Raw genomic sequence first — 26,250 nt, forward strand, 5'->3', positions numbered from 1 at the left:
CAAAGTCAGAAGTTGGTTCTGGCATCACTATCGACCACTTTTCCTATTTAGCTAATGAAACCGCTGGTGACATAGCTGTTCAATTGCAACCACCTTAGTGAGAAGCCACAGGTTCTCTGAAAAAGAGAAGCAGCCTTCTTTGTCTGAACTGTCTTAGAGTTGTAATGGTGAGAGTTATTAGAAAGAGCTTTGCAAATGTAATACTTTGCATAAACATAAAATAGTTATTAACTTCCATATTAACGTTGTTAATAACATTTAGTAATATTCAGTATCTAAGTTCAGCACCCCAGATATCTCCGTTTAAAATTTATATAGACAGATACATACAACCCTACCTTCCACTCATCTGAACCAGAGCTAAGAAATAATGTTAGGCTCTTCTAAACCTAGATCGAGTATTATATATAAAGCAAATTAAAGTATATTAGAAAAGCTAGGTGAGGCTTTAAAACCAAACACATTGAGCCATGCTTTCTCATGTTTCAACTCAAAGAAAAGCATTTTGGTCTTAGAAGTTTAAAAATAGATGGTACTGATTTTGATGAACTATAGCTAGAGAAAATTAAAAGTTTGAGGTTATTTTTAGCACTACAAGTCACACTGGGGATGGAAACTTTTATTCTTCTAACAGTTCTGAGTGTGGGAGAATTTCTAAATGGAAAAACATCTACGAAATGCCTCCTAAAAGCTGAGATATAATGATCTCCAGTTGTCCTCACCCAGCCCCCATCATCTGTCCCTTCTGGAAATTATCATGATTGCTACAGTGAGGTGATCACAGACATGAAATGAGTACAATAAACATTTTAGTGATGAGACTGAAGATCTAGGACCCATGAGAATTTGTCATTTTAGCAATTTTATTCATTTATATGAATCTTGGATCTCTCTTAGAGCCACTTAAATCGAATTTATGACTAGATTAAACAAAGAGACGAAAAATGAATTAATGACTGATCCTCAAGTTAAACATTAGGAACGATCTAGTTTATTCCTGGAGCAGTTTGAGGTTTAAGTCAAGTTCTACATATTATTCTGATCTAAACAGTGGGAACTTGCAAAAGGAACAATGACAGGTTGACATTAATAGCCATAATCTTTGGGTATATAAGGACTAGTTATTTTTGTTTCACAAGTTCTGAGTTAAATGTCCATTTCATTCAGTTTTCAAGTAATTATTCATCAATTCCAAACACTGAGTATACACTGTGAAGCATTAGGAATATACATAATATTATCGATACCCTCAAGAACTTCCAGTCGGGAAAACAGACACTACACAAGTAAATAAACAAACATGAAAGTACAAACTGTCTTCATAAAAGAAGACAATAGGGTGTAACAGTGGGGAGGGGGCTGGAGAAATTACATCAGATGTCTGGGGAGGTCTCTCTGAGAACATGACATTTAAGCCTAAACCAAAAGGAGGAGAAGAAGCAACCGGGTGAAGGCGGGGGAAGCATTTCAGGAGCAAGTTAACAGTGTGCACAAAGCCCAGAAGAGGGTGCAAGCTTGGCCTATTTGAGGAATTAAAAGGAAATCGGACTAGCTGTAGAGCAGTGGATTGGGAGGGGTGGGGGAGTGAGAATGGTGTGAGATGATGTTAGAGAAGCAGGCAGGGTGAGACCAGGTGAGGACTATTAGGCAGTTGTAAATAGTTGGGATTTACCCAGAAAAACTGGGAGTAGGTATAGCCATCAAAACAATCATCGCCTTTAACTGTATACTCAACATGTTTTTGTTGAAATATCTGAAATAATTTCAGATATGCCACTTTCTAAACATTTAACAACCATATTTTTCTCATATCATTTCTCACATCATTTCCCCCCATATCATTTCTCATATCATTCCCCACCTCCCCTCCAAAAAAGAAACCCACGTGGATTTCTGGTAGACGGCATAAGGTTAGATCTTGCGTTTTTTTTTTTTTTTTACCTAGTTTGACAAACTCTGTTAAAAAACAGAACGTGATGTGTTTTTAGGCCATTTACATATAATGTAATTATTGGTATGGTTTAATTCAAAGCTACCATCTTGTTAGGTGTTTTCTATTTGTTCCATCTGTTCTTCATTCATGGAGGAGAGACTGTGAGTAGATACAAACTTCTCTTGTATCTGTGGTTCCCACGGGTTCTAGATGCTCAATGCTTAACTCATACTTGGCCTTTAGCAATTTGTTCATAATTTTAGCTAAACTCTTCTTAACAACTAGTACATTTGGCCCCATCTTCCTCCATGCTCTGGTACAGGTGAGCCCATGCTTGTCTTTCCTCGCAGACTCCCGTCTTTCCTTAGATTCCAAGCTAGTTGGTTGCCCTGCAACTTCGGCTCTCTGAAGAGTCCACGAAAAGTCATAATTTTGCATATTATCTGGCTGCTTCTTGTTAATACAAGAGTGATTCTCTTTCCAGCTTTCTATATCCCAGGTGCATTATAGGGATGCTAAAGTAGTTTCAGTTCAAATATTAAGGCTCCCCAGATGTAGTAAAGTTCTATTCCCAAATAGAGAGTTCTGGGTGACAAAAAATCCTAAGAAACAAATGATTTTCTTTAAAGCAAAGAAAATATGATCCAAACAGGGAGTTATGGAAGATGTTTTAAAGGAGAATCAGAGATGTCATGATGGAGGAAATGTGGTTAGTAAGAAACAAAATTATTTCACATAATGGGAAAATAGAGGTAGCACAACTGATCAATTAAGAGTTATTTTAAGTGAGATTTAATATGTCCTGCCCAGTGAAGCATTTAAAATGTTACCAAGGTGAAATATAAACGTTGGGCACAAAACTCAAGATGCTGCAGGGTGTTGATTTTAAACGTGCAGGGTGTTGATTTTAAACGTGATTTTAAATGATCTCTTCCAGATTACTCCAGGAAGCAAGGCGGCAGCTGCCAACCTGTGTCCCGGAGATGTCATCCTGGCTATTGATGGCTTCGGTACTGAGTCCATGACTCATGCTGATGCACAGGACAGGATTAAAGCAGCAGCATACCAGCTGTGTCTCAAAATTGACAGGTGCTCTTTAATTAATGGTGTTAAAATTTGATCTGTTTTGCGGAAGAACCTGAACCAGAAGTATAAATGATTTCATCTTCCCAGTGAGAAGGAGTGTCACAGGACCCAGAATTTTGACTGGCTTTTTTTTTTAATGTATCAGCCACTTTGGTCTGTTCTTCACTGAAGTCAGTCAATCTAGTAGCTGTTAACAAAGAATTTCTAAAAAGAATCCTCTGGAATGTCAGAATAATGAAAGAGGCTAAAATAACTTTTTTCCTGTACTAACGCAGTTAGTTGACCATGAAAATAGAACCATTTAAGGTATTGGCCACATAAACACCGAACAGCATGTCCAGTTATACTGCTGTTCTAAACACGGTAGAGAACATGGAGTGGAATTTAGAGATGCTCCTAAAAGAATCTCGTGCTTGCCAAGATGTGATCATGTTAAAATCTGGTTGCTAATATCCTGTATGCTATTGGCTGTTTTGTACTGAACTCAGCCCAGAAGAATCCCACAAGGTATGAGAGGGTACATGTACATGAAGGTTTTAGACAATGAGACATTTCTGACCAAAAACAACATTAGGAAATTGATCTATTGCCATCAGACTCGTGATCTGAAACTGAATTGTGAAAATAATGATTTGTTATAGTGGCTGTTAGCATGTGTGTTCATCCTCTTGCTGTTGTATTCACAATTGTCCCTGCTGTGATCCAAAGGCACAATCAGTCAGCCAATCTGCCATTTCACGAGGTGAAATTGACTCTTTCCCTATCTATGCATAACCTGTGTTCCTGTCAAGCACATAGTCCTGTAGGAGCCACATGATCCCAAGTAGATACATGAGAAGCGTTGGGCAAAGCACATTTCCTTGATGCCAACAGCAAATCCACCTGACAACTCATTCACTGCCTCCTGTGGTGACCCAGGTAGGACAGGAAGGAAGTTGAGGAGATCTAGGGATCCAGTTTGTCCTGTGGTCATCTGCAGGGTGTGCCTCCAGAATCTCCCTGTCCTGTACTGCTTCCCACAAGCACTGGAGACCCACTTTCTCCAGACACTGTACAATGTCCTCGCCTTAGTTCAGGTTGCTACAATCAAATCCCATAGGCTGGGTGGCTTAAGCAACAAACATTTACTTCTCATAGTTATGGAGGCTGGAAGTCCAAGGTCAGGGAGCCAGCATGGTCGGGTTCTCGGTGAGAGCCCGCTTCCTGGTCACGTCCTCACATGGCCTTCTTTGGTGCATTCACACAGAGAGGGAAGAGATCTCATGCCTCTTCTTTTCATAAGGTCATTAATCCCACCATGAGAGCCCTACTCTAATGATTTAATCTAACCCTAATTACCTCCCAAAGGCCATCACACTGGGGATTAGGATTTCAACATTTGACCCTGGGGTGTGGGGCGAGGACACAAACATTCAGTCCATAGCGGTCCTCCAAGCAATTTTGATCCATTCAAGTCTTCCCAGAAGTACACTAAAAACATAAGACTAATTCAATAAGACAATACAGGATAATGAGCAAGGAATATTGCTTTTGCTCAAAGTATCAAGGGTTTGTTAGTATCTTCAGAAACATAGGAAATTAAAGTATACTAAAACTGGAAGTACCATTAGAATTTGGGGTTTACAAATGTTTTATTTACAGGGCGGAAACTCGCTTATGGTCTCCACAGGTAACTGAAGATGGAAAGGCTCATCCTTTCAAAATCAACTTAGAATCAGAACCACAGGTATGAATTTTGGAGTAAATAATGTTCACATTATGTTTCCTTTTAAATGATGTGGATACTTTCCAAGAGGGAAAAGTGGCAAATATTAAAAAAAAAATGGAATAAGCCACCTGATGAAGGGGTTGTCTTTACTCTCCGAGATTAATTTATATTATCCGTGTCTTCTTACATCAAGAAAGAAAGAGAAGTATGCCTAGGCAAACACCTTGTTAAAAGACAAATATGTTCTCATCAGGAAAAAGTCAGCTATATCTATGTATAGTCCACTTACTTTTTCATTTTTTATGATGGACATCTGCCAAATGACCATGAGGTAATCCAAGAAATTTAAGATGTTAACACAAAGCAAAACAAAAATAGGGTCAACCATTTGAAACAGGTGTCTCTAATCTAATAGTTATTGTGAACTTCAATTCCTCAAGGTCTTCACCCAGCTCTTATATTACATCCTTCTTTAATTATCAGTTCTGGCATTCTATAATTAAGTTTACTCTAGGAGAAGAGTTTTGCATTATGTAATCATGATGATATGCTGCCTGGGCTGCTGAATTACAAAAGATAAAGGATTTTCCCTTCAGGCAACGCTATATAATGAGCTAAATTAATCTAATAATCTGATGCTTATCCATGTCTACTTTCAAAACCTCCAAAAAACTGCAATTAGACCAACCCTCAATTGTGGTATATGGGAAATGTAATCAAGAAAAGGATTTTAGAACCTCTGCTTGGTCAGCAGCTCCCCAAGTTTAATGAGACAGAGATATATAAATCGAATATCCCTTTTTAAACAAGTATCCCTACTAAACTGATTAGATATTCCCAAAGTGTAGTTTTTCTATACATCTAATGAAAATGAACTGAAAGTATATTTATAATCTATGCTTCAGCAAGATTTCCCCTTTCAGGACCATCAACTCCTGAATTTGTCCTTCAAGTTTTCCATTTACCCCCATAAGCCCCCATTCATTTCACTCTTGGTAAAAACATGGAGAGTCCATATGTACATGTGTCTCATAGAGCTTCTAAAGATTTAAATAAAATAATATAGAAAAAGAACTTGGCACAGTGAAGTGCTCTCAGAGCTGCTCACTTAAGTGGGTGCTCTCATTATCGTTGGGCATGGCACCCCTCCCACCAGCCTGTGATCAGAAGGCCTCCTGGCCTTTCTTGACAGTGAGATAGACGGCGGCACAGGTCTTCCTGGAGACCAGTAATGTCTTCCTCATCACTATCCAAGGGTCATTACAAATTACTTTGGATTAAAACCTCATTTTCAGTTAAAATAAAAACCCCACCCCAACCCCAGGAGAAAAAAAACATACTAAGTAGTTTAACTTTTAGAGGGAATGAGTTTGTTAGATCCTTGTCCTAGACTTTTGATTGGAGGGAAGGTAGAGCCTGAGCCTAAAAATCACTAAAAGCAAAAGGAGGAGAAAACAGGCCCCAAAGGGAGTGAGCAGGATATATGGAATATTCATGAAGGCGGAACCGCTGTGTCTGTTCTCCTTACTCTGAGTCCCCCAGGCATGGCACACAGCAGGTGCTCACTAAATAGCTGACAAGGGAATGAAAGGAACTGGAGGCCCTAAAGATAAACTTCATTCGGACACCGCAGTCCTGGGAACCAACTCTCAGACTGGTGTTCTACTGCCACCCCCAGGGGCTGCACGCGCGGCAAAGAAATCACGAAAGCTGAGGGGGATATTTAGGTCAGGTAAGAGTGCCGCTCTTCAGGGTAGGTGAGTAAAAGGTAAAATGGATGAGACAGGTAATCAATGTGGTGAGAAGCGCTCTGCATGCTGATGGTGCTCACCCCAACATCCAAGGTGGGTGGGCGAATAATGTCTCTAATCGACATCTTCCTGATAGAAGAAAGACTGCAGGAAGAATAAGAACAAAGTTCTCCAGGCAGAGAACAGGCTGTCACCTGTAGACAGCCCTTGGCAGGAATGCCCAAGCCTACCTGCCTCCTGCAACCCTCATCAACTCATCATTTAAGAGGCAACACACGAGAAAGAGATCACGTGGTGCTTTAAAAGACAGAAAAAGGAAATTTAAGGCTCACGTACACGCATATATTGACCTCCCCAATCTCTCATCATCACTAGGACAAACCGCACAGAATTCTGAGTTTCCTTTTTCCATATAGAGCAGCAGTCCCCAACCTTTTTGGCACCAGGGACCAGTTTCGTGGAAGACAATTTTTCCACGGACGGCGGGGCCGGGGGCGGGGGGGGGGGGATGCTTCAGGCGGTAATGCGAGCGATGGGCAGCAGCAGATGAAGCTTCGCTCGCACGTCCGCCGCTCACCTCCTGCTGTGTGGCCCGGTTCCTAACAGGTACTGGTCAGCGGCCTGGGGACTGGGGACCCCTGATATAGAGTACACATCCAAAATTGTACTGCACCCTTTTTCACATTTCCATTCACAATTTCTCCTAATTTTTGAAACCCGGTTTCATCAATACAAGATGCTAAGATATGGGACCAACTACACATATTTGACCAAAGTACCAAATCTCCAGTGATCCCTGATCATGTTGCAGCGCCCACTCTGGCATGTGGGTGACTCAGCAAGTACGTATTTTATTAAGCACGGGGTGAGCTTAGAGCATGCATGATTGGAGCCTGTGTTTTGCTAACATCTCTTCAGAATTGGAGTTTTCAAGGCAATTGTCTGAGCTTTACTCTAGAAGAGGTCCCTTTTGCAGATCTAGGAGTATTAATTTATGACTATGGTTATTCTGAGAATTAATTTTAAAAGAAAATCCAGATTTTAAATACTCTGCCCTCTTGTCAATCATTTATTAGCACGTGTGTCCTGAATTTTGGGGTCAGACAGTATGGATATTTATGATACTGCAAAGGGGGAAAAGATAAAGAATGAGATAGGTTTAAAAAACCAAAAGGTGAAGATTGGGTTAAGGGCTACAGAAGTCAGTCAGATGGAGCTTTTGAACATTCCATTAGTTTGAGTCATGACTAATTTCTTACTTGCACCCTCTCCAAGAGGTGGGTGTTTGAAGGGCTCAGAGATAAGGACCATTTCAGTTCTTCCCCTAAAGGACCAAAATATTCCTACCCCTACGAACCTCAGGCCAGATTTATGCATGACCAGTTCACATGACTTGGCACTTCAGGACATTCCCCACAAAATATAGCTAAATTTCAGCATAACCTCTCCTATCTGAAAATCCTATAGCACAAACTAGAACAAAATGCACTGATAAATATCAAACAGTGAATGTAACTTGTAGACTGAGATTGGAGAAAGGCTAAACTGTGGTTATGTTTGTATTTTTTTTTTTAAATTAATACAAAGCTATGCAAAGAGATGTCTTTTCTTTCTACAAATAAAGCAACCCCTTCTGGACAACAAAGGTGTGTCAGTCTGAAAAACAAATACCGTTGAATGTTTAAAATGGCATCGTATATGAGGGGATTCCCTGGCACTCCAGTGGTTAGGACTCCGTGCTCTCACAGCCAAGGGCCCGGGTTCAATCCCTGGTCGGGAAACTAGGACCCCACAAGCCACGTGGTGCGGCCAAAAAAATAAATAAAGTAAAATAAAATAAAATGCCGTCTTATACGAATAGTAAAATGCCATTGAGCAATACAATATTTGAGCTCTTGTTTCTCAACCCAAGTCAAACTTCTATTGTAAGTTATCCGATCTTTGCTATTGGACTTAAATACTATTTTTCATTTTAAAAGCAATATATAGTCATTGGGAAAAAAAAAAACCCATTACATCCTACCATCCGAGTACAGCCACAAATAATAAAATGTTAATGTATTTTTTCCAGTTTTTTTCCCCTAGGAATAGGTTTAGGCTTTGGGGACTTTTTCTGACACAGTAATAGCAATAATGATACAAAATTTTAATATCTAGATTTTTCCATGTTTCCGTGCTATTATTAAATAGCTAAATTTTGGTTTTATGAACTTAGACTCGAATCTTAGGCTTAAAAGAAACTTTAGAGGTTGTTTAGATCAACCCCTGGCCATTGGATAAACTCCTTCCAGACAGTCCTGAACACGGCCTATGAGCAGGTGCATTTTTCTATACAATGCATTGCTCTAGAGAAAAGGTATGTGCTAGAGTTCTCTGTCCTTCTTCAAAGCTTATATTCTCCAATAAAACATTACCCTCATCTTTGTTTAATATTCGCTGAACAATTCAAAATTATAATGCAGTTACCACAAGGCAGGAAAGATGCTTTTCAGAAATAAAAATGCTGTTCTCTAAATGAGAAAGGATTGCATCCTTTCCATAAAAGATCTGATAATAAAGACATGCTATATGCACAATCAAGTGGGGTATGGGTTGAAATTGTCATATTTTCATGAAATAACTTTATTCTACAATGTTTTCATAACTGGACGGCAGCCTACACAAAACAAATTTTCATAAAATCCCCAGTTCCCCAAACTCTTCCCCAGTGAGATATGGGGAACACTTGAAACAGATCACTGAAGAAAAAATAATTATAAGGGTGGCTTTATTTTTCATTTAAGGGGTGAGCATGAGGAGGGGGGCAGGGATTGTTCCTAAATTCCAAACACGATAAAATATCATCATTTACTCAGTGTGGCTTGATCAAATATATGATCACTTGACATAGTTTCCCTCATTTCACAGGCATTTTTTTCTTATAAATAAACAGATCTGTATATTATCACACATGTATCAAACATGGTGTATCTGTTGGAGCTGGTTTTTGTCTCAGTTCTCAGACCGAATGTTTATCCAAGTAAGAAACTGAAAGGTGAACTGTCTTAGAATGACATCATTGCTGAGGTCATTTCAAGGACGTGGGAGATTGCTGTCAAGAGGTGCATATTCTCCCAATGGCAGCGGATCTCTGTCAAGTTACTTAGCTTTGATTCTGGCAGCTCTAGCATTCCATTAATTCAGAATATTACTCCTTAATATGAGCTCGTAACAGTTAAAAATAATATTTAAAGATCTAATTAACTGCAATGATTATTTGTTGAATTCTTAAGACATAAGAATCATTAGATGCTTTTGTCTGAGTAGAATAAACACAAGAGCTGGACTCTATTAACTGCTACATAATTTTTTTTACTAGTATTTTCCATTACTAATGATTTTCCAGGAAAATATAAAAAGGAATTAAAGTGGAATAGCAAACTTCCCGTTGGTTTTGTCTTTTGATTCTGTTTGACCATCAACAATGATGTAAGGCTTGGATAGAATGTTGCCTCTCCGTGCCATATTTAAATGTTTTGTTTACCTTTAGTGTATACACTTCATTGTGCTTTTTTTGGAATGACTACAGCAGCCCATAAACTAATGCTTTGCAAAAGCTAAATACAAATGTTTGAAGCCTGTATTAGAAACACTTCCTTTTATGATCTGAATGGAAAATAGAGTTTTATTGTTTTATTTTAACAAATTACACTTTTGTGACTTTTGCAATATGTAACTAAAGCTGAAAATGGCAAAGAAAAAGCTTGGAGCTAATTAACTTATGTGCTGCTTTTTGGAAGTACTACTAGAGACTATTATTGCACAAATATTTTCAGAGAAGATGCCTCATTTATAGGACAGTTGCCAACCATGTTTATTTATAACTTTAAGACAGAAGAAATAAGGGCAGAGATTTTTTCCCCCATAAAGCCATCCCATTATTTTTCCTAATTTTTGTAAATTCAATTCTATATACCAAGATCTTTAAGGCATATCACTCTCAGTTTAAAAAAAAAAGCTAAATTCCACAAAGCTTGATTCCTTCAGTACTTCCTGATTCACTCTTTTAATGAACCTGAGAGATTTATAGTCCACCGTAACTAAATTAGGCAATTAGCCTTCTGTCTTCTTTCATATCCAAAAGAGGAGCAAAGGATTGAATCATGGCCATTGTCATTACTTACGATTATTTGCCATTCACTTTTTTCATGCCATAATAACAGCTAATCATAATGGTTAATCATAAAACACAGCCACTCCAAATTCATTATTAAATCAGCCAAAGCAATCAGATTGTACCAGTATATAAATGTTTGCACACATGTTCTGGGATTCAGCATTTTTCTAAAGCCATATTTGGCTGTTTCAGTCATTCTGCTACCTTATATCAGCAACTACATTGTCACCCAACCAACTTCTAGGCAGTGAGTCATTATTCTGGAGATAAAAAACTGAATCAATAAGATATTAGTCAATTCAATCATACTATCACAGGCTTTGTATTCAACTCAGACCTTCTTTTCAAGTTCAGGAGGCTGTTAAATTTTGCTGCCCAATTTTGATGAGAGAAAAGCTCCTCTTTACTACATCACAGATTTTCAGGTACCATGAGTTGGGGCAGCTGGAGTCAAAGACGCTGCAGGGCTAGTATTTGAAGCTGCACCCCATTTGCCTTGTCATAACTACTTTTCAAGTGGGCTTTGCCAACAGGCCTAGATGGGGGAATAGGGAGTGTGTGTGACAACTGCCTGCTCAGGAGAACCAAAAGGAAGCGGTGTGCTGCTTGGGTCTCTAAAGGAAGTCATTGGTGTTCTCTGGAATCACCACGCAAAACTGTGGTTCCACCCCTAAGAAAGGAATACAATCTCTTTTCTTAAAAGCACCATCCCACACCTTACTCACCTACAATGACAAGAAAAAAAAAATGATACGAATATTACAAGACCTTTTTATACTTTTAATCAAAACAGTCTCCATTAACCATTTCAAATAGTCATAAATGTTTGTACCGTTTGAGATCCGTGTGAGACACTGGTGGCACAGTCAAAAGCAAAGGAAGTTGATGTGAATGTGTGAGCAAAAATACTGTAAAAACTGATCTTACTAATTCTGCCAAATGAAAAGATTTGGAAAGAGAATCAGCTGTGTGTATTTCAGCATTCCCTTTTGATTTTCTTCCGTTGCTTAGAAGAAAAAAAAGTTTAATGAACTTTACAAAATTATAAATCTGTATAAAAACTGGAAAACGTGATTCCTACATTAGAAGACAGTAATACAGAGTTTCCGATCATTCAGACATGTTTCACACCCAGGTTTAGGAGTGACGTTTGGTCCTTTTCCCAAAGCAATGAAGTGAAAATCCTTTTGTGAATCATATAAATTAGCTCTCTCTAAATTGCTGACTTAAGTCTTTCTGGGATTAGAGTAAACATGAACGCACAACATGAAATCATCACAATAGAAAGGGAGGGTTTTCTATAAATGTTATTCCTGCTTTCATAAGGAAAGTCTTTTAATTCCTATTATTTTTTCTAAATTTAAGGTTATATCTTAATGCAAATTAAGAATTTTGTTGTTGTAGGAATTAAGAAAAAAACTTGGATTAGTTATAATGATTCAGTACAGTTATTCATAAATGCTCACTCCCTTTCTGATTGTTTTATTCTCCCGTCTTCTAAAATGGGGGAAATTTTAAGATATTACTAGAAGAGAAAGCATATGTAAGTTCTACTTAAGAAAATGTTAAGTAGAATAATTTTTCTAAGCCAAAAATCTCACTTCTGACACAAAATTTCTAGATTCAAATGAGTCTTATGAGAATTTCTTAAAAGCTCTAGATGTAGAAGTCAGTAGGGAGCAGACAAGAGGTATAATATTCGAATTATTTTATAATATTTCAAATAAGGTCAGTTCCTTTGCACCTGAACATTTGGTGGGTGATTACAGCACATGTAAAGTTCACGGCGAATGCGGTCCTCCCTTAACCTGGCCATCAATCTCGTAGAGGTAAAGAAACCCTGATTAACAAGAGCGATGCTGTTGATTTGCGCGTTAACGGCTTTGTTGTGCATTCTGTGGCTCTGTGTATTTTGTCTGCCATTGTACAGGAGTTCAAACCCATTGGTGCCGGGTACAACAGAAGGGCCCAGCCTTTTGTTGCAGCAGCAAACATTGATGACAAAAGACAGGTAGTGAGCGCTTCCTATAACTCACCCATTGGGCTCTATTCAACCAGCAATATACAAGATGCGCTTCACGGGCAGCTGCGGGGGCTCATTCCTAGCTCACCTCAAAAGTAAGTACTCCACTTGGTTTCTGGCCACCATGTTCTTAATGGTGATAGTATGACTTCTCTTCCTTTCAAAAGTCCAGCTCTTGCTGTTTTATTTTTACTTTCCTGAAGGCACGATCAGATTTTTATCTTAAAGACAAGCATCTAGAACATGGTTCTAATGTTCTGGAGTCCAATCTGCCAGTTCCCGAACATTTAGTGAATAGATGGTTAAAAGGAAGAAATCGCTCTGGTTCCATCATCACCCTTCTTAGTCATGTCAATATTTGGTGGTAAATAATCCTTTCTGTACGATTATTGTTCATTTAATTTTATCTAAATATATATACATATATATATTAGTCTTCCACTGAGGGACTTTTTTAACCCTTTGTTTTCACAGGATGTGAACTACTTTGAACACAAGCACAATATTCGGCCCAAACCTTTCATAATTCCAGGCCGAAGCAGGTCATAAAGCTTTAAGATTGTGAAGTTTGGAGTGCATGCATCTTTAATAAATCCTACTAATCACCAAGACACATAACTCTTAGGTGTTTGGAGTGACTTTTCTCATTTTGAAGCTTATTTCAAAAGCAAAAGAAACAAATTCACTTAGCAGAGAAGAGAGTAAATATTGACCAGATTATAGAGCTGTGAAATATTATGCAATCCCTGTGTGTATTTATAACTGATACCCCTGCCATTCTGAGGATCCCATCCAGAACACAGTGACCTTCTGAGGCTGGCAGGAAGGCCCAGGCAGCAGTCACAAAAATGAAAACCAGCCCCTGGTCAGGAGTAAGGCAGCAGGTGAGGCAAACGTGGAAAGGCTGGTGTAGCTTTCCATGTTTGACAGTCTCTGATCATCCCATCTCAGCACCTAATTCTCATTGCACCATCAGAGCCCAGTGGGTAATCCCACTCATTCTAGCTCTTAATAAAAATAAATTTGTGTTCTTATGGATACTTGCAAAGGAAGAGAAGCCACTTGAAAAGGAACTTTTCCACTTGGGGAAAATAAGTATAAGGAAAGAAAGAGTTGGAGGCAGAGAGATTTACTGGGTTACCCTCATGGATAACTGTGCACACACTGGAATAAAAATGAGCAATATCTCTGCTTGTCTGTCAGAGAAACAGATCATCTTCAGATGATCCTTTTCAAATCTTCTCTAGAAACTGAATTCCAACCTACGAGGAAAGAAATTAATGCTCTGTCTTGCCACATCAGGAAATAGTGACTTCGGGAAACCTCAAACCCATTCCTCTGACCTCAGCTACATCAATCAGCCCAGAGGAAGGAAGTTGGGGGTTAGGCTGGATCAAGCCTAACAGGTTAGGATCATTGAATAATGATCTACATCACGTGTCACTAATAGGGGTCCATAGGTGGAGTCAATTCACAATGTTTTATTTAACCCTCCCGTTTTTAAAAATACTGAATTTAAGTTTAAGATGGAACATCTACCCTCTAACTTGCCAAAATGCCCATCATGCCTTAGCGTATGATACCTGGCCCATTTTCATATATGTGTGACCCTCCTGGCCTCTGGAGACATCTGAGTTTATGATGCCTGCTGTGGATGGTCAGCCATCACTTGATACATGATTTCCGTGTGCAGACCTTTCTATAAGCTACAGTCAGGGCTAGAGGATTACCTCAAAATAAGTCAGACAATTTTGTGATATCAGACTCAGAAAGAAGGAGTGGAGTAAAAGAGCAGGAGAAAGATGCTAAAAAGGCAATGACTACCAAATACATCTGCCCCCACTACATATTATATCCCCAGCACCCAGAAAAGGGGCTGGGACAGAGTACATGCTCAACAAATGTTCATGAGATAAAGGAACAAAAGCCCAAGAGTACCTAATCAGACCTCCTGAGTAGCAAGAAGAATCAAGAGCTGTTACCCTTCCCTCATACTGGCAACTCTGAACAATCCTTTTTTTTGCTTCTCTTAGTTTTTGCCTCCTTCATATTCCATTTTCCTCTGTATCTTTTCTCTATTTCTCCACATTCAACAGCTTCCCAACACCACTCTAAATAATATTAAAAAAAACTGGATTAAAAGTTAAAATGCTCTTTTGCTATTGAATAAATAGATACATAATATATGCATCTTCCCAGAGAAGCAGAGTAAAATGGATCTACTTGCACTCTTTTGAGCTTAGCATAATGGTAAGCTCACTAACTTGAGCTATAGGACTCCGCGAGGCTCAGATAAAATGATACATTAGAGTAACACAGATCTTGCTTTTGCTGAAGACCAATAACATTTAATTTTATAAAAATTCAGGGAAAGTCAAGGAGATTCAGGTATGTAATGCCCTTCTCTTACATTTTCATTTTAATTCAAACATGGTGATAATAATAAGCCACTCATAATTTTGTATTGTAAGCTGGTGCCTTTCAATCTAGCTAAATTTGGAAGAGGGGAGTGGAAAAAGAGATGAGAGGATCTGCTTAAAAAACAGGTACCAGTACACAAATCTTAAAAAAATTATAAAAAATGCTTCTATTATCCTTCCTTTCTTCCTGTGCCCCCTCACTATTTGCTCTAGCTTCTGAATTTCTTGTTCTTACCAAATGATTGTTCATCAAGGTGGAATTTTGAGTGGCTACTTACCAAGCAATAACTACACCATTAATAAACAACTTTTGAAGTTGGAGATGCTAATATATTCATTTCCCTGGGTCTTACTATTAGTTAGGGTTCTTTCAATGGTTTCATCATAATTGAAGCATATGAAAAGACCAGTATTTTCATATGAAAATATGTAAATGTTTAAAGCCACAGCTATCATTAAAAATACATACAAGGCTAGATCCAAATGATAAAATACAATCTGGTGAGTGGTTTTTGGACAAGTCGCTTCTGGAAGCATGTCCCCAAGTCTATATACACACCAGGGAAGTTAGTTCTCTGTCTAATGATCTATCCAAGTGTATGAGAGTAATTGAGTGTATCATCAACCTTACAGGTTGCCAAGCCAGTAAGTCAATGTCAAGAAATCTCAATGGTATCTACCTTTCCAGGTCACAGGAATAGGTCATGGTGACCCATGATGATCTCCACAGTGACTAGAGTCCATGAAAACTATTTTATTTAAAGCATCAGTTCAAGAGCTCTTTTAAAATTGTCCCAGAAATTTATAAAAAGATAATTGTTTTTTGCTTAGGGTTTATTTCCTATCTATTCAATACACACGGGCCCCTAAATAGAATGATAAAGAAACTAGGAAATAGAAGACACAGTCTCTGCTTAAATAAAGTTATATACACAAGCATGCATGTATATAAGAACACTAATAACAGAAAAAAATGTAATACTAATTACAACTGTAAAATAAGGTATATCTGTAAGTTCTGAGCTGACCATAGTTTACTTCTCCACTATCTAGCACCATGCCTGGCACACAGTAAGGTCGAGTAGTTATAAATGCTTGTTGAAAAGGTTCACTATTTTGAGCCCAAGTCTCCCAATATTGAAACTCAGTGTTTCAAATCCCTAAATTACAATTTAATAAACTTCATTATACTGAGGTCAAATCAATATGATCCTGACTAAACTGCACCTATAACTGAAATGTTGTTTCTATTCTTTTACCAACTGAAGTCAATTTCAGCATAGTGTTGAGCCTATGAAAATGGTGAATAAACCATATGACATTTTTGTATGTGATCAACCAATTTACTGATTGAGTTTCAAACAAGTTCTCAGTAGTTGGGAAGTGAAGGAGCAAGTTCATATATACCTGCCCGATTCAGTCTTTGCAGGTGGTTGAACTGGATAACACAACACACACAAAAATTTTAATTCATCTAGTGACATGGGTTGCTCAGACTATCCAGGCTGCAGCATTGATGAAGCCAGTAAAATCAATGCCCAATATATGCTTTTGGTTTTTGCTCTCTGAATGGGGCTGAGGTTGGCATTAGTGGCCCTAGAGAGTAAATGCAGGTATGCGGCCGTACTTGAGCCCTCAGAGGACATTTTCAGGAAAACACACCATATAAATTCTTCTCTGCCTTCAGTTTACAGCAACACTAACCTGCAGGCGTGACTGAAGTTCACACTAATATTACTATTTCTTTTAGCTTTGTCTTAAATGACTGCACTTAAAAAAACCCAATATATTCCTTTTCTCAAAAAATGCATTTCTCATGCTGCACTTAAAATGCATGTAGAAAAATGACTTTTTAGTCGTTGGCATCAGTTATGACTAACCTCTTATCCACGGAAAATTCTATTCATAGCGAATAAGAAATTTCTGTCGTTGTCCTTAAAGTTGCATGACTGGCCTTTCTGATGTTTTAATAATGAGTTGCCTTAAATTGTCTTTAAAAGGAAATGAGAAATATGCATGGAAATATATGTGTGCTTCCAAAATTTTACAAGAAGTAGCTATGTATAAAAGAAATCTTAGCTCTAAGTAGCATTCACAGAGTTTGAGATCACCTTATTTCCCCTCTAATCATTCATTTCAAGGCGACAGGCATTTATTGGCTGTTTCTAGAGCCTATATCAAATCACCGAACAATTTTTTAAAGTGTAGTCTTCACAAAATGAATGAATGAAAGTAGAAAAAATTAAAATAGTAACAATAAAATATTTACAAAATAGTCTTAAAACATAATTCTATCACATAACCTACAAGTTGCCAATTACTATTCAATTAAGGCCCAACTGCATTTCTGAAAATACTTCTTCTTTTGAAACGTTTAGCCTCAATATTTGATTGGATCTTCATGCTGCATACTCATATTACTATTTGTGAAGGATCATTCATTAATATTTTAGTTTTAAAAACTGCAGCTCAGAAATGTAAAAGGATGTCCCGCTAATGTAACTTCCCTGAGCCACTTCCTTTATGCACAGCTCTTTTTACATGAAGCCTTCGCCTCGTAGAACATATTGTCTAGTAGAACAGAGCCAAACAATGCAATATCACCTGTACCTTTTAATTTTGTTAAACGTTTTTCAATCATGAATTTTTAAATGTCTTCCCTTTTGAAAATAACTTCTAGCCAGAAATAAATATTTCTTTTTCATTTGATTTAATTCACCTCTTACTTTTAACCTCTCTGTACTTGTTCTCTGTGTTCTCCTGTCTGGATTTTCTGGTTCCTGTGTCATCTCTGTGTAACGTGGTCATTAACACAGTGGATGCAGTACTCCGTCCGGTATTGACGGTGGCAGTGGACGTAGCACCCCTTCTTCTGTCAGTACTCTTAGTACTATTTGCCCAGGTGACTTGAAAGTTGCTGCTAAGATGGCCCCTAACATTCCTTTGGAAATGGAACTTCCTGGTGTGAAGATTATACATGCTCAGTTTAATACACCTATGCAGTTGTACTCAGATGGCAATATTATGGAAACACTTCAGGGTCAGGTTTCAACAGCTCTAGGGGAAACGCCCTCAATGAGGTAATATGAGTCTTTTTGAACCATCGGCATATTAACATGGGCAATGTCAACTTTACTGGTGTCTTGTACACTGTCTTATCATTGAAAGAAAGCTTTGTGAAAAGCTTTCAAAAAAAATACTAAGGATTTATTGCAGATATCTAGGCCTAATGATAAGGGCGATTTGAAAAATTAACCAAGTAGAGTTTTATGTGACAGATCGCAATAAACTGAAATCATGGAAGGACCAAACGTATATGTCTTTTGAAAAACTGCAGTGTAGTTTACGAATGTCTGGTACAATACTTTTCAAAAGTGATTTATAATCTGGGATAATCTATGTTTCTCCTTTGGGGGTCAAAAACTGGGAAAGGGATGGGAGGTTCAGAGAAGTTTTAAAAGAGATGATACCTCTTTTCTCTTCTAATGGTATCTTGTGGAGAGTTAATTATTTTTCATTTAAAATTTTTGCCATGAATAAGGGTTTATAAGTGAATATCTCAAGCTACTGCTATAGACATTTAATTTCCATTGATCGCTATTTTGACTAATTTCTTCTTTATTATGCATATTTGTTCAAAGTACTTTTGCCATCAAGCATTTTCAATTAAAAAAATTTACTGTAAGATAAAATCTTATTACTTCTTTCAATATTATAGGGCCATTATAAAGTATGGTAATGCTTATGAGTGCTAGGTAACAATATCCCAGAGATAATTCGTGGGATGAATACAATGTGATAATAATACCATAATGTATCTCAAAGCCATTTGCAAGGAGTTTCAGATATATAAGATGATTACTTCCAAATATGACACTGGTAATAAAAATATGTGCAAATAACAACTACCTTTTCTAGATAATGCAATTAAATGACATAAAATAATAAAGCAACTCAGTGCCTGACATGTATTTTTATTGTGGCTTTTTTTAATTGTTCATCATGAATATATCTGTAGAAAGTTTATTAAAATAAAGCTTCTATCATTTTTGTAAATGAATTATAATGTGGCTATTTAGTAGCCAACAAAGCTGACTTCTATGTGAAAGTTGCTACATTATGCACTTTCAAACACTGACAAGTTGAATTTCTTCCGTTTACAAGCAAAATGATACCTTTGTTGTCTACAGGAGTTAACAAAACTAAACCATACACTGTTGGTTTAACATCAGAAATGAATCTGAATTTTACTGACATCTTTATGACTGAGAATAATCAAACCAGGCTCACTCGTGCACTTTCTATCATGTGTATGTTGTCCTTTTTTTTCCTGAGAAAGGTTAATTCTGTTCACATTATAATTATATAGCCATCAGACGTAAGCATTATTTTTTAAATTACTATTTCCTAACAATCACATTTTAGTTGCCCTCCAAAGGATTTTGCCACATGGAGAAGTGCTGATGTGACCCCCAGGTTAATTACTGATATTTTTAAGGCAACCCGTGTGAATTCACATTATATTTTTAGCTATTGATATAATAGACATTAACTTGAAAATACTGAATCTCTGTCCAGGAGTTGCTGTAAATATAGTGATCACTGCTTGTTGATATCTTGTGGCTTCTTGCACATACACACACTCCTGACGCTGTTTCGCAAACCATATTGTGTTTCAGTGAACCCACGGCCTCCCCAGTGCCCCCCCAGTCGGATGTGTACCGGATGCTCCACGACAATCGGAATGAACCTACTCAGCCTCGCCAGTCAGGCTCCTTCAGGGTGCTCCAGGAACTAGTGAACGATGGTGAGCAGTAGTGAACATCTGCTGAAACGTTATTGATAGAGGCTATTGGAAGGATCGGGGTGGGGGAGGGCAGCAAGCATAATGGGAATGAGAGTCTAAAAACAGATTTTAGGGCTTCCCTGGTGGCGCAGTGGTTGAGAGTCCGCCTGCCGATGCAGGGGACACGGGTTCGTGCCCCAGTCCGGGAGGATCCCACATGCCGCGGAGCGGCTGGGCCCATGAGCCATGGCCTCTGAGCCTGCGCGTCCGGAGCCTGTGCTCCGCAATGGGAGAGGCCACAACAGTGAGAGGCCCGCGTACCGCAAAACAAAACAAAACAAAACAACAACAAAAAAAAAACCCGATTTTAATCAGTCATCAAATGATTCTTTGCTGAAAAGGACTTGGGTGGTGCTTGGTTAAGGAAAGGAGCTTCCAGACATATCCAGGTAGCCACCAACTTGGTGATTAAAGGGTGCTGAAGACAAATCCCATCCACAGTAGTCAAGGGCTGGCTCAGCTTATAGATCATAAAATGTTGCAAAATTTCTCAGCCTCCCCCATATTCCAGGGTGTCATGATCATCAAAATTTTAAAATAACACTGGAATGAACCCTTACTGTGCTCCAAATCCTGTGCTGAGTGCTTTGCACACATGGTCATTTAATCCGCACAATAACCCAGTGAGGTAGGAGCTATTATTTTCCCTATTTAACAAAAGAGAAAATGAGGCATAGAGAGGGTGGATGTGTACAAAGTCACACAGCAAGTAAGAAACAGAGTTGGGTCTCCAGCCCACTCCTGCTGTCTTCAGAGTTCATACTCTTACCAATGAGTTCAACTCTTACCAAGAGTTCAACTCTTACCAGTTCTTACTCTTACTCTTATCTTTTTCCACTTCCAAAAGATATACTGTCCTTCAGAAGTTGCACAAAAACGCAAAATGCCCCATTAATATAGCCACTATCAAAAAAAAAATGGAAAATGAGTGTTGGTAACGGTATGGAGAAATGGGGACCCTTGTGCATTGCTGATGGGGAATGTAACATGGTGCAGCTACTGTGAGAAACAGTAAGGTGGTTCCTCAAAAAGTTAAACATAGAATTGCCATAGGATCCAGAAACCCACTGCTGCATGTATACTCAGGAGAACTGCAAGCAGGGACTCAAACCAATACTCGTATACCAGCGTTCATAGAAGCATTATGCACAACAGCCAGAAGGTGGAAAGAACCTAAACGTCTATCCACACGTGAATGGATATACATAATGTGCTATATCCATAAAGTAGAGTATTATTCAGCCTTAAAAAGGAATGAAAATTCGGATACATGCTGCGACATGGATGAACCTTGAAAACATTCTGCTAAGTGAAATAAGCCAGAGACATAAGGATAGATATTGTGCGATTCCATTTACATGAGGACCCTAGAATAGGCAAGTCATAGACACAGAAAGCAGAACAGAGGTCACCAGGGTCAGGAAGGAGGGGGGAATATGGAATTAATGTTTCCTGGGTACAGAGTTTCTGTTTTGGATGATGAAAAAGTTCTCGAAATAGATATTGGTGATGGTTGCACAACATTGGGAATATACTTAATGCTACTGAATTACACACTTAAAAATAGATAAGATGGTCGATTTTATGTATATTTTAACCACAATTAAAAAAAGAAGAATGCAAAATGCCCTCTGCCCCTCTGGGCATTTTGTAACAGCTCCCTATGACAACAACTACAACAATTTTTAACTAATTTTGTTTTGTAAGGTCCCGTTTCAGAACAAATTATGCTTGAACCAGTCCTGCTTCTTCCTAAATGATATTGTGGGCGCAACTAAGAATTCCTCAGGTTAAAGTGCACACCTTAAAATAGAAGCAAAGTATAAACTGTTGCCAGCTGTTCCCTTGCCATAAATGGAAACACTCTGTTTTTCAGATGACCGTCCTGCTGGAACTCGAAGTGTGAGAGCTCCAGTCACAAAAGTCCCATGCGGTGCTGGCAGCACACAGAAGATGCCACTCTGTGACAAATGTGGGAGTGGCGTTGTGTAAGTTTCATTTTCAACCCCAAAATTCATCATAAATCTTGCTGTCAGTTCTCTATTTCTTGTACTTTAAGACTCCGTATATAGAAAAGGTTTTAAGTTTTATGAAAAACAAATTTCTATTCATTGACTTGAAACATAATGTCCACACATTTAGCACATTTTGACCAGAATTCCTTCGATGTACCCCCAAATTAGCATAGAGTGTGAGTCGAATATCTTGACTTATAATTTCAGACATATTCTGGTGAAAAGAAACCACCCTAGAAGTATATTTAAAAAGTCATTTCCAAGAATAACTTCACTTCAAAAAGCCCTCCCTTTGTTAATGTATATAGTCTTTGAACACTTCCTTTTCTGTATAGTCTTTGAACACTTCCTTTTCTGTATAAACCCAGGAAAACAAATATGGGGGTCACCCAGTTATTAATTAAAACACATTATCTTTACGTGGTTTCTTAAGTTGCACAAATACTGAAATATGATTTTTAGACATAGAGTCAGCTTCCATTTCAAGGGACTTCATGTGTGAATAGCCACACTTGCCAGTTCAAACCTTCAGGTGAACCAGAGCATTTCAGTCTCTCCACCTCATGCCCCATGTGGTCACCTCTTCCATCCCTTTTTTCTGTTCCTATGTCACTAGCTCACACACTGAGGCACCATCTGTCCACTTACCCAGGACTCATCCCAGGAGGGCAGTGGGAGATAAGCCTGGTTACAGCACAGAAGGGGCTGTGAGACAGAGAAACAAGCAGGACAGGGAGATGGGAGCAGACAGGACCTCAAAACATACGACAGGTTGTGATGTTACACGAAGCAATGATTGCCCCCAAGTTGGAGTAAACTGCTTTGACGGTAGAGGCCAAGTCCACCCACCAGTGGAAATTCCATCTCTGCCCTTTGATCTGTTCTCTCTGTGTTCCATAGAATAGAGGCTGGATCACCAAGCTAGACAGTAAGCAGAGGGACTTTTGGTTTTGTAGACAACAACCTTGGCCAAAATCAGAATCCTTTGCAGAGGTGTCTGTTTTATCTGTATCATGTCTCCCTCTTTCAAAGAAACACAGGGAATGATCATGAAGTAAGGATCCTATCATTTTTCTAAAAAAAAAAAAATCCTGTTTGAAAAAGATCTGAAAAATATTCACACGTCAACAACAGAGAGACACATGTGAAGGTTTACTATGGTGGTCTTGGCTCTCCCTGGCAATTACATCAGTTCCACAGCTGTGCCCAGCTTTGCAGCTATTGTTTCCTGAACGTGAAACAGATAACACCTGCCTTATTTGTAGTGCTGTCTGCCTTTGTATCATGTTTCTGGCTTTGTGGGGTTTTTTTCACGAGGCCTCCTTTTCCCCCAACAGTGGTGCGGTTGTGAAGGTGAGGGACAAGCATCGGCATCCAGAGTGCTTCGTGTGTGCTGACTGTAACCTCAACCTCAAACAAAAGGGCTACTTCTTCGTGGAGGGGGAGCTGTACTGCGAAACCCACGCACGGGCCCGCATGAGGCCCCCAGAGGGCTACGACACAGTCACTCTTTATCCCAAAGCTTAAGTCTCCGGCAGATGGAACATGCACTCACCCAGGCGCACCCTCACAGGCAGATGTTAACGGCTTGGGGCAGAAGTAGAGCAAAGGGCTGACTCCAAATCTAGAACCAAGCTTTTAGACACTTATCTCATTGTATCCTCAGGAGAAGGAATGGGCGGCAGATGCCTGCTCTAACAGAAACATACATTCAACTGTATTTCTCTTTGGGGCTAGCAATAACTTAATGAAATTTAGAGCAATAATTTTTATGTCACACTCTATATTTTACATTTATAATATGACCGTCAAACATGTAAACGTCAAGATTTTAGGGGGAGTCTAATTGCCCTTCCTTAACCAGTTGATTTTGCAATTGCAGTACTTACGACAAATGACAATCTTGTATTCTAAGACAGCCCTGCAGGTGTCTGTTATCTGTTTTAACTATAATAGTGCATGTCAGGGAGAAATTCCCTAGATCTCTCTAGTTTCATATTCAAACAGTTATACTACTGGATGCAGCATACATAATAAATACATAAAACATTTTTAAAATACCTAACGAAGTGGCACTCAATGAATTCAGATAAAATCAACATTCCAAGGAGAGGGCCCAGTCATATCTCGTCGTGTACACTAACAACTCAGGTATTTTAAGAAAAATGTGGCTTCTTTAGTTTTCATAACTCATTCACTCTTCTGAGCCCACAATTTCTGCTGATAGGAGGGGAAATTTTAAATGTGCTAGTTAAAGGTGATGCAGTCTCTTTCAGATTAAAACAGTTTCTGCTGCTTTGAAATAGTCTCTTTCATTTTAAATGTCTCTTTCAGATAAGTATTCAAAGTCAAGGTTCAGACTCTATCAAGGCTAGTTCTTTATTCTCAAGGCTGACCACCACCACCTTCTCCTTCCCAAGACGGCACCTCCAAGAGGAGACATTTAGGGGACGCCCCTGAGGAAGGGAGGGGCTGCTGGTCTCCTGGGGTCCTGCTTGTATTCTCTGCTGAAACCCATGATTCCACGTGTGCTCCGTTTTCTCAACATAGTTGGGACCAGGCAACAAGCCCATCTCTACCACCACGTCCAAAAGTCTCAGCTCAGCCTTCCCTGGATTCTTGGATCCTTTGCATCTCAGACATGAACCCCATCTGGCCCCTGGCTCTGATTTGTCACCTTGCCTCTCACTATGGTGGCTCCACGGCAATGCCCCCTTACTTGCATGTCTTACCTACTTCCCATGCACCCCACTGGGAACCCAGGGGAGCTTATGAAACTGTCCTCTCCAAGTACAAACATGGGAACCAGCAGGCTGGGGAGGTGGGGACTGTCTCAAGCCCTCAGTCTCACCACTGTGTCACAAAGTCATCTCTACCCTACTGGAGCAAGGATTCTCCTATTGTCCCAAATGGAAAATAGGGCCTGGGTTGTACTGCTCTGGGGTTCTCCCAAACTTAATTATTTCTGACCCTGACCTGTCTGAGGTTTTGAACCAGTGAGAGGAGCCAGAACACCTGCCTGGCCCCTATGGGCATCTGAGATCGAAACTGGAACCCCTGGGCTTCCCTGGTTGCGCAGTGGTTGAGAGTCCGCCTGCCGATGCAGGGGACACGGGTTCGTGCCCCGGTCCGGGAAGATCCCACATGCCACGGAGCGGCTGGGCCCGTGAGCCAAAACAAAAAAAAACAAAAAAACTGGAACCCCTGAACCAAAACACAAATTCACTCACAGAGCTATTCCAATAAAATAGAAAATTCTGCAATCAAAGAAATGAATGTATTCAAATACATTACTTTTTTTGTTCAGATGTTATTTTAAAATATTTTTTCTGGTAAGGATATAATCTTAAAAATTTGCAAGCTAGAGGGCAAATGCATGGTAACTGACTTAGGAAACCTGAGAAAGTTAAAATCCAAAGCAGCAACCGAGAAAACTGAAAACCAACCCAATTTACTCTCCAGCACTGGAAACAGCCTGGGAATTGACAGCATCAGGCATTTCTGGACTAGGGGATAAAGGCAGAGTTATGATAAGGAGGATCACATACAAGCTGTTTGAAAAGCACTTAATCCCCACTGTGCCCCCTCTCTGCCCCTCCCCCTCACACACCCAAGGCACTTGTCAGTGGAAGTCTGCCTGGTGTTATCTGGAGAAGGTCAAACAGCATCTCTGGAGTCAGGAAGTGCCGCTGAAGGTATGTGTACCACACTAAAAAGAAGTTAAATAAGAATGAAAGACTCATGAGAAGGAAAGTGTAGATTAGATATTATATTGTACATTAGTGTACACTTGATGTTGGATATCAGACAATATTTCCCTTAAAATTATATTTTACACATTTTATATGTAGTAGAGTACATAATGAACTTCTTAAGTTCAGATGTTCAATAATGAGAAAAGGAAGTAGTACAGTTTGAAAAAAAGTAGTAGTATAGTTCTAATCTGAAATTCAGGGAAGATAGGGCTTAAAGCTGATAATTCAGTCTCTGTGACTAAGGCTTGTGAAGCATACTCTAAAACTGCGCGTTCATTATTTTTATTCTTTTGACGATTAAATCTAGAAATTTAAACATATAGAGGAATTTATGACAGAATTAATCAATAGAAATGAATGCAATATAAAAATCGTTTTAAAATATGTAACGTACAGGGTGAAAATAGCAATGTTGTTAAAATGGAAAGGAGTTAAAACTTTCTTTAAAAAGCAAACAAATAACAGTATTTCCCCCATACTAGCATTTTGTCCTTCAAAAATGAATTCACACCAGGTCTTATATAGGAATTCATGCCATGAACAAAGGATGCCAACTA

General features: G+C 38.9%; 2 protein-coding genes across 6 annotated transcripts in view; one reads left to right on the forward strand and one right to left on the reverse strand.

Annotated features, from left to right (window-relative positions):
* Positions 1-24,544, forward strand: part of PDLIM3 (PDZ and LIM domain 3) — a 30,657-nt gene extending 6,113 nt beyond the window's left edge. The window contains exons 2-8 of one of the 2 annotated variants that reach the window (XM_060001546.1): positions 2,871-3,022; positions 4,661-4,745; positions 13,132-13,199; positions 17,894-18,157; positions 19,757-19,884; positions 21,800-21,911; positions 23,276-24,544. In XM_060001546.1, the coding sequence (XP_059857529.1) occupies positions 2,871-3,022; positions 4,661-4,745; positions 13,132-13,199; positions 17,894-18,157; positions 19,757-19,884; positions 21,800-21,911; positions 23,276-23,465 (999 nt within the window). In that variant the 3' untranslated portion in view covers positions 23,466-24,544. Of the gene's footprint in view, positions 1-2,870; positions 3,023-4,660; positions 4,746-12,564; positions 12,753-13,131; positions 13,200-17,893; positions 18,158-19,756; positions 19,885-21,799; positions 21,912-23,275 lie in introns of both variants that reach the window. The other variant, XM_060001545.1, reaches the window with a different exon arrangement.
* CFAP96 (cilia and flagella associated protein 96) overlaps positions 1-26,250 on the reverse strand; it is a 157,560-nt gene that overhangs the window by 85,732 nt on the left and 45,578 nt on the right. The gene's annotated exons all lie outside the window — the stretch shown is intronic.

This window comes from Delphinus delphis, chromosome 21 (genome assembly GCF_949987515.2).
Source record: "Delphinus delphis chromosome 21, mDelDel1.2, whole genome shotgun sequence".
Classification (NCBI taxonomy): domain Eukaryota; kingdom Metazoa; phylum Chordata; class Mammalia; order Artiodactyla; family Delphinidae; genus Delphinus; species Delphinus delphis.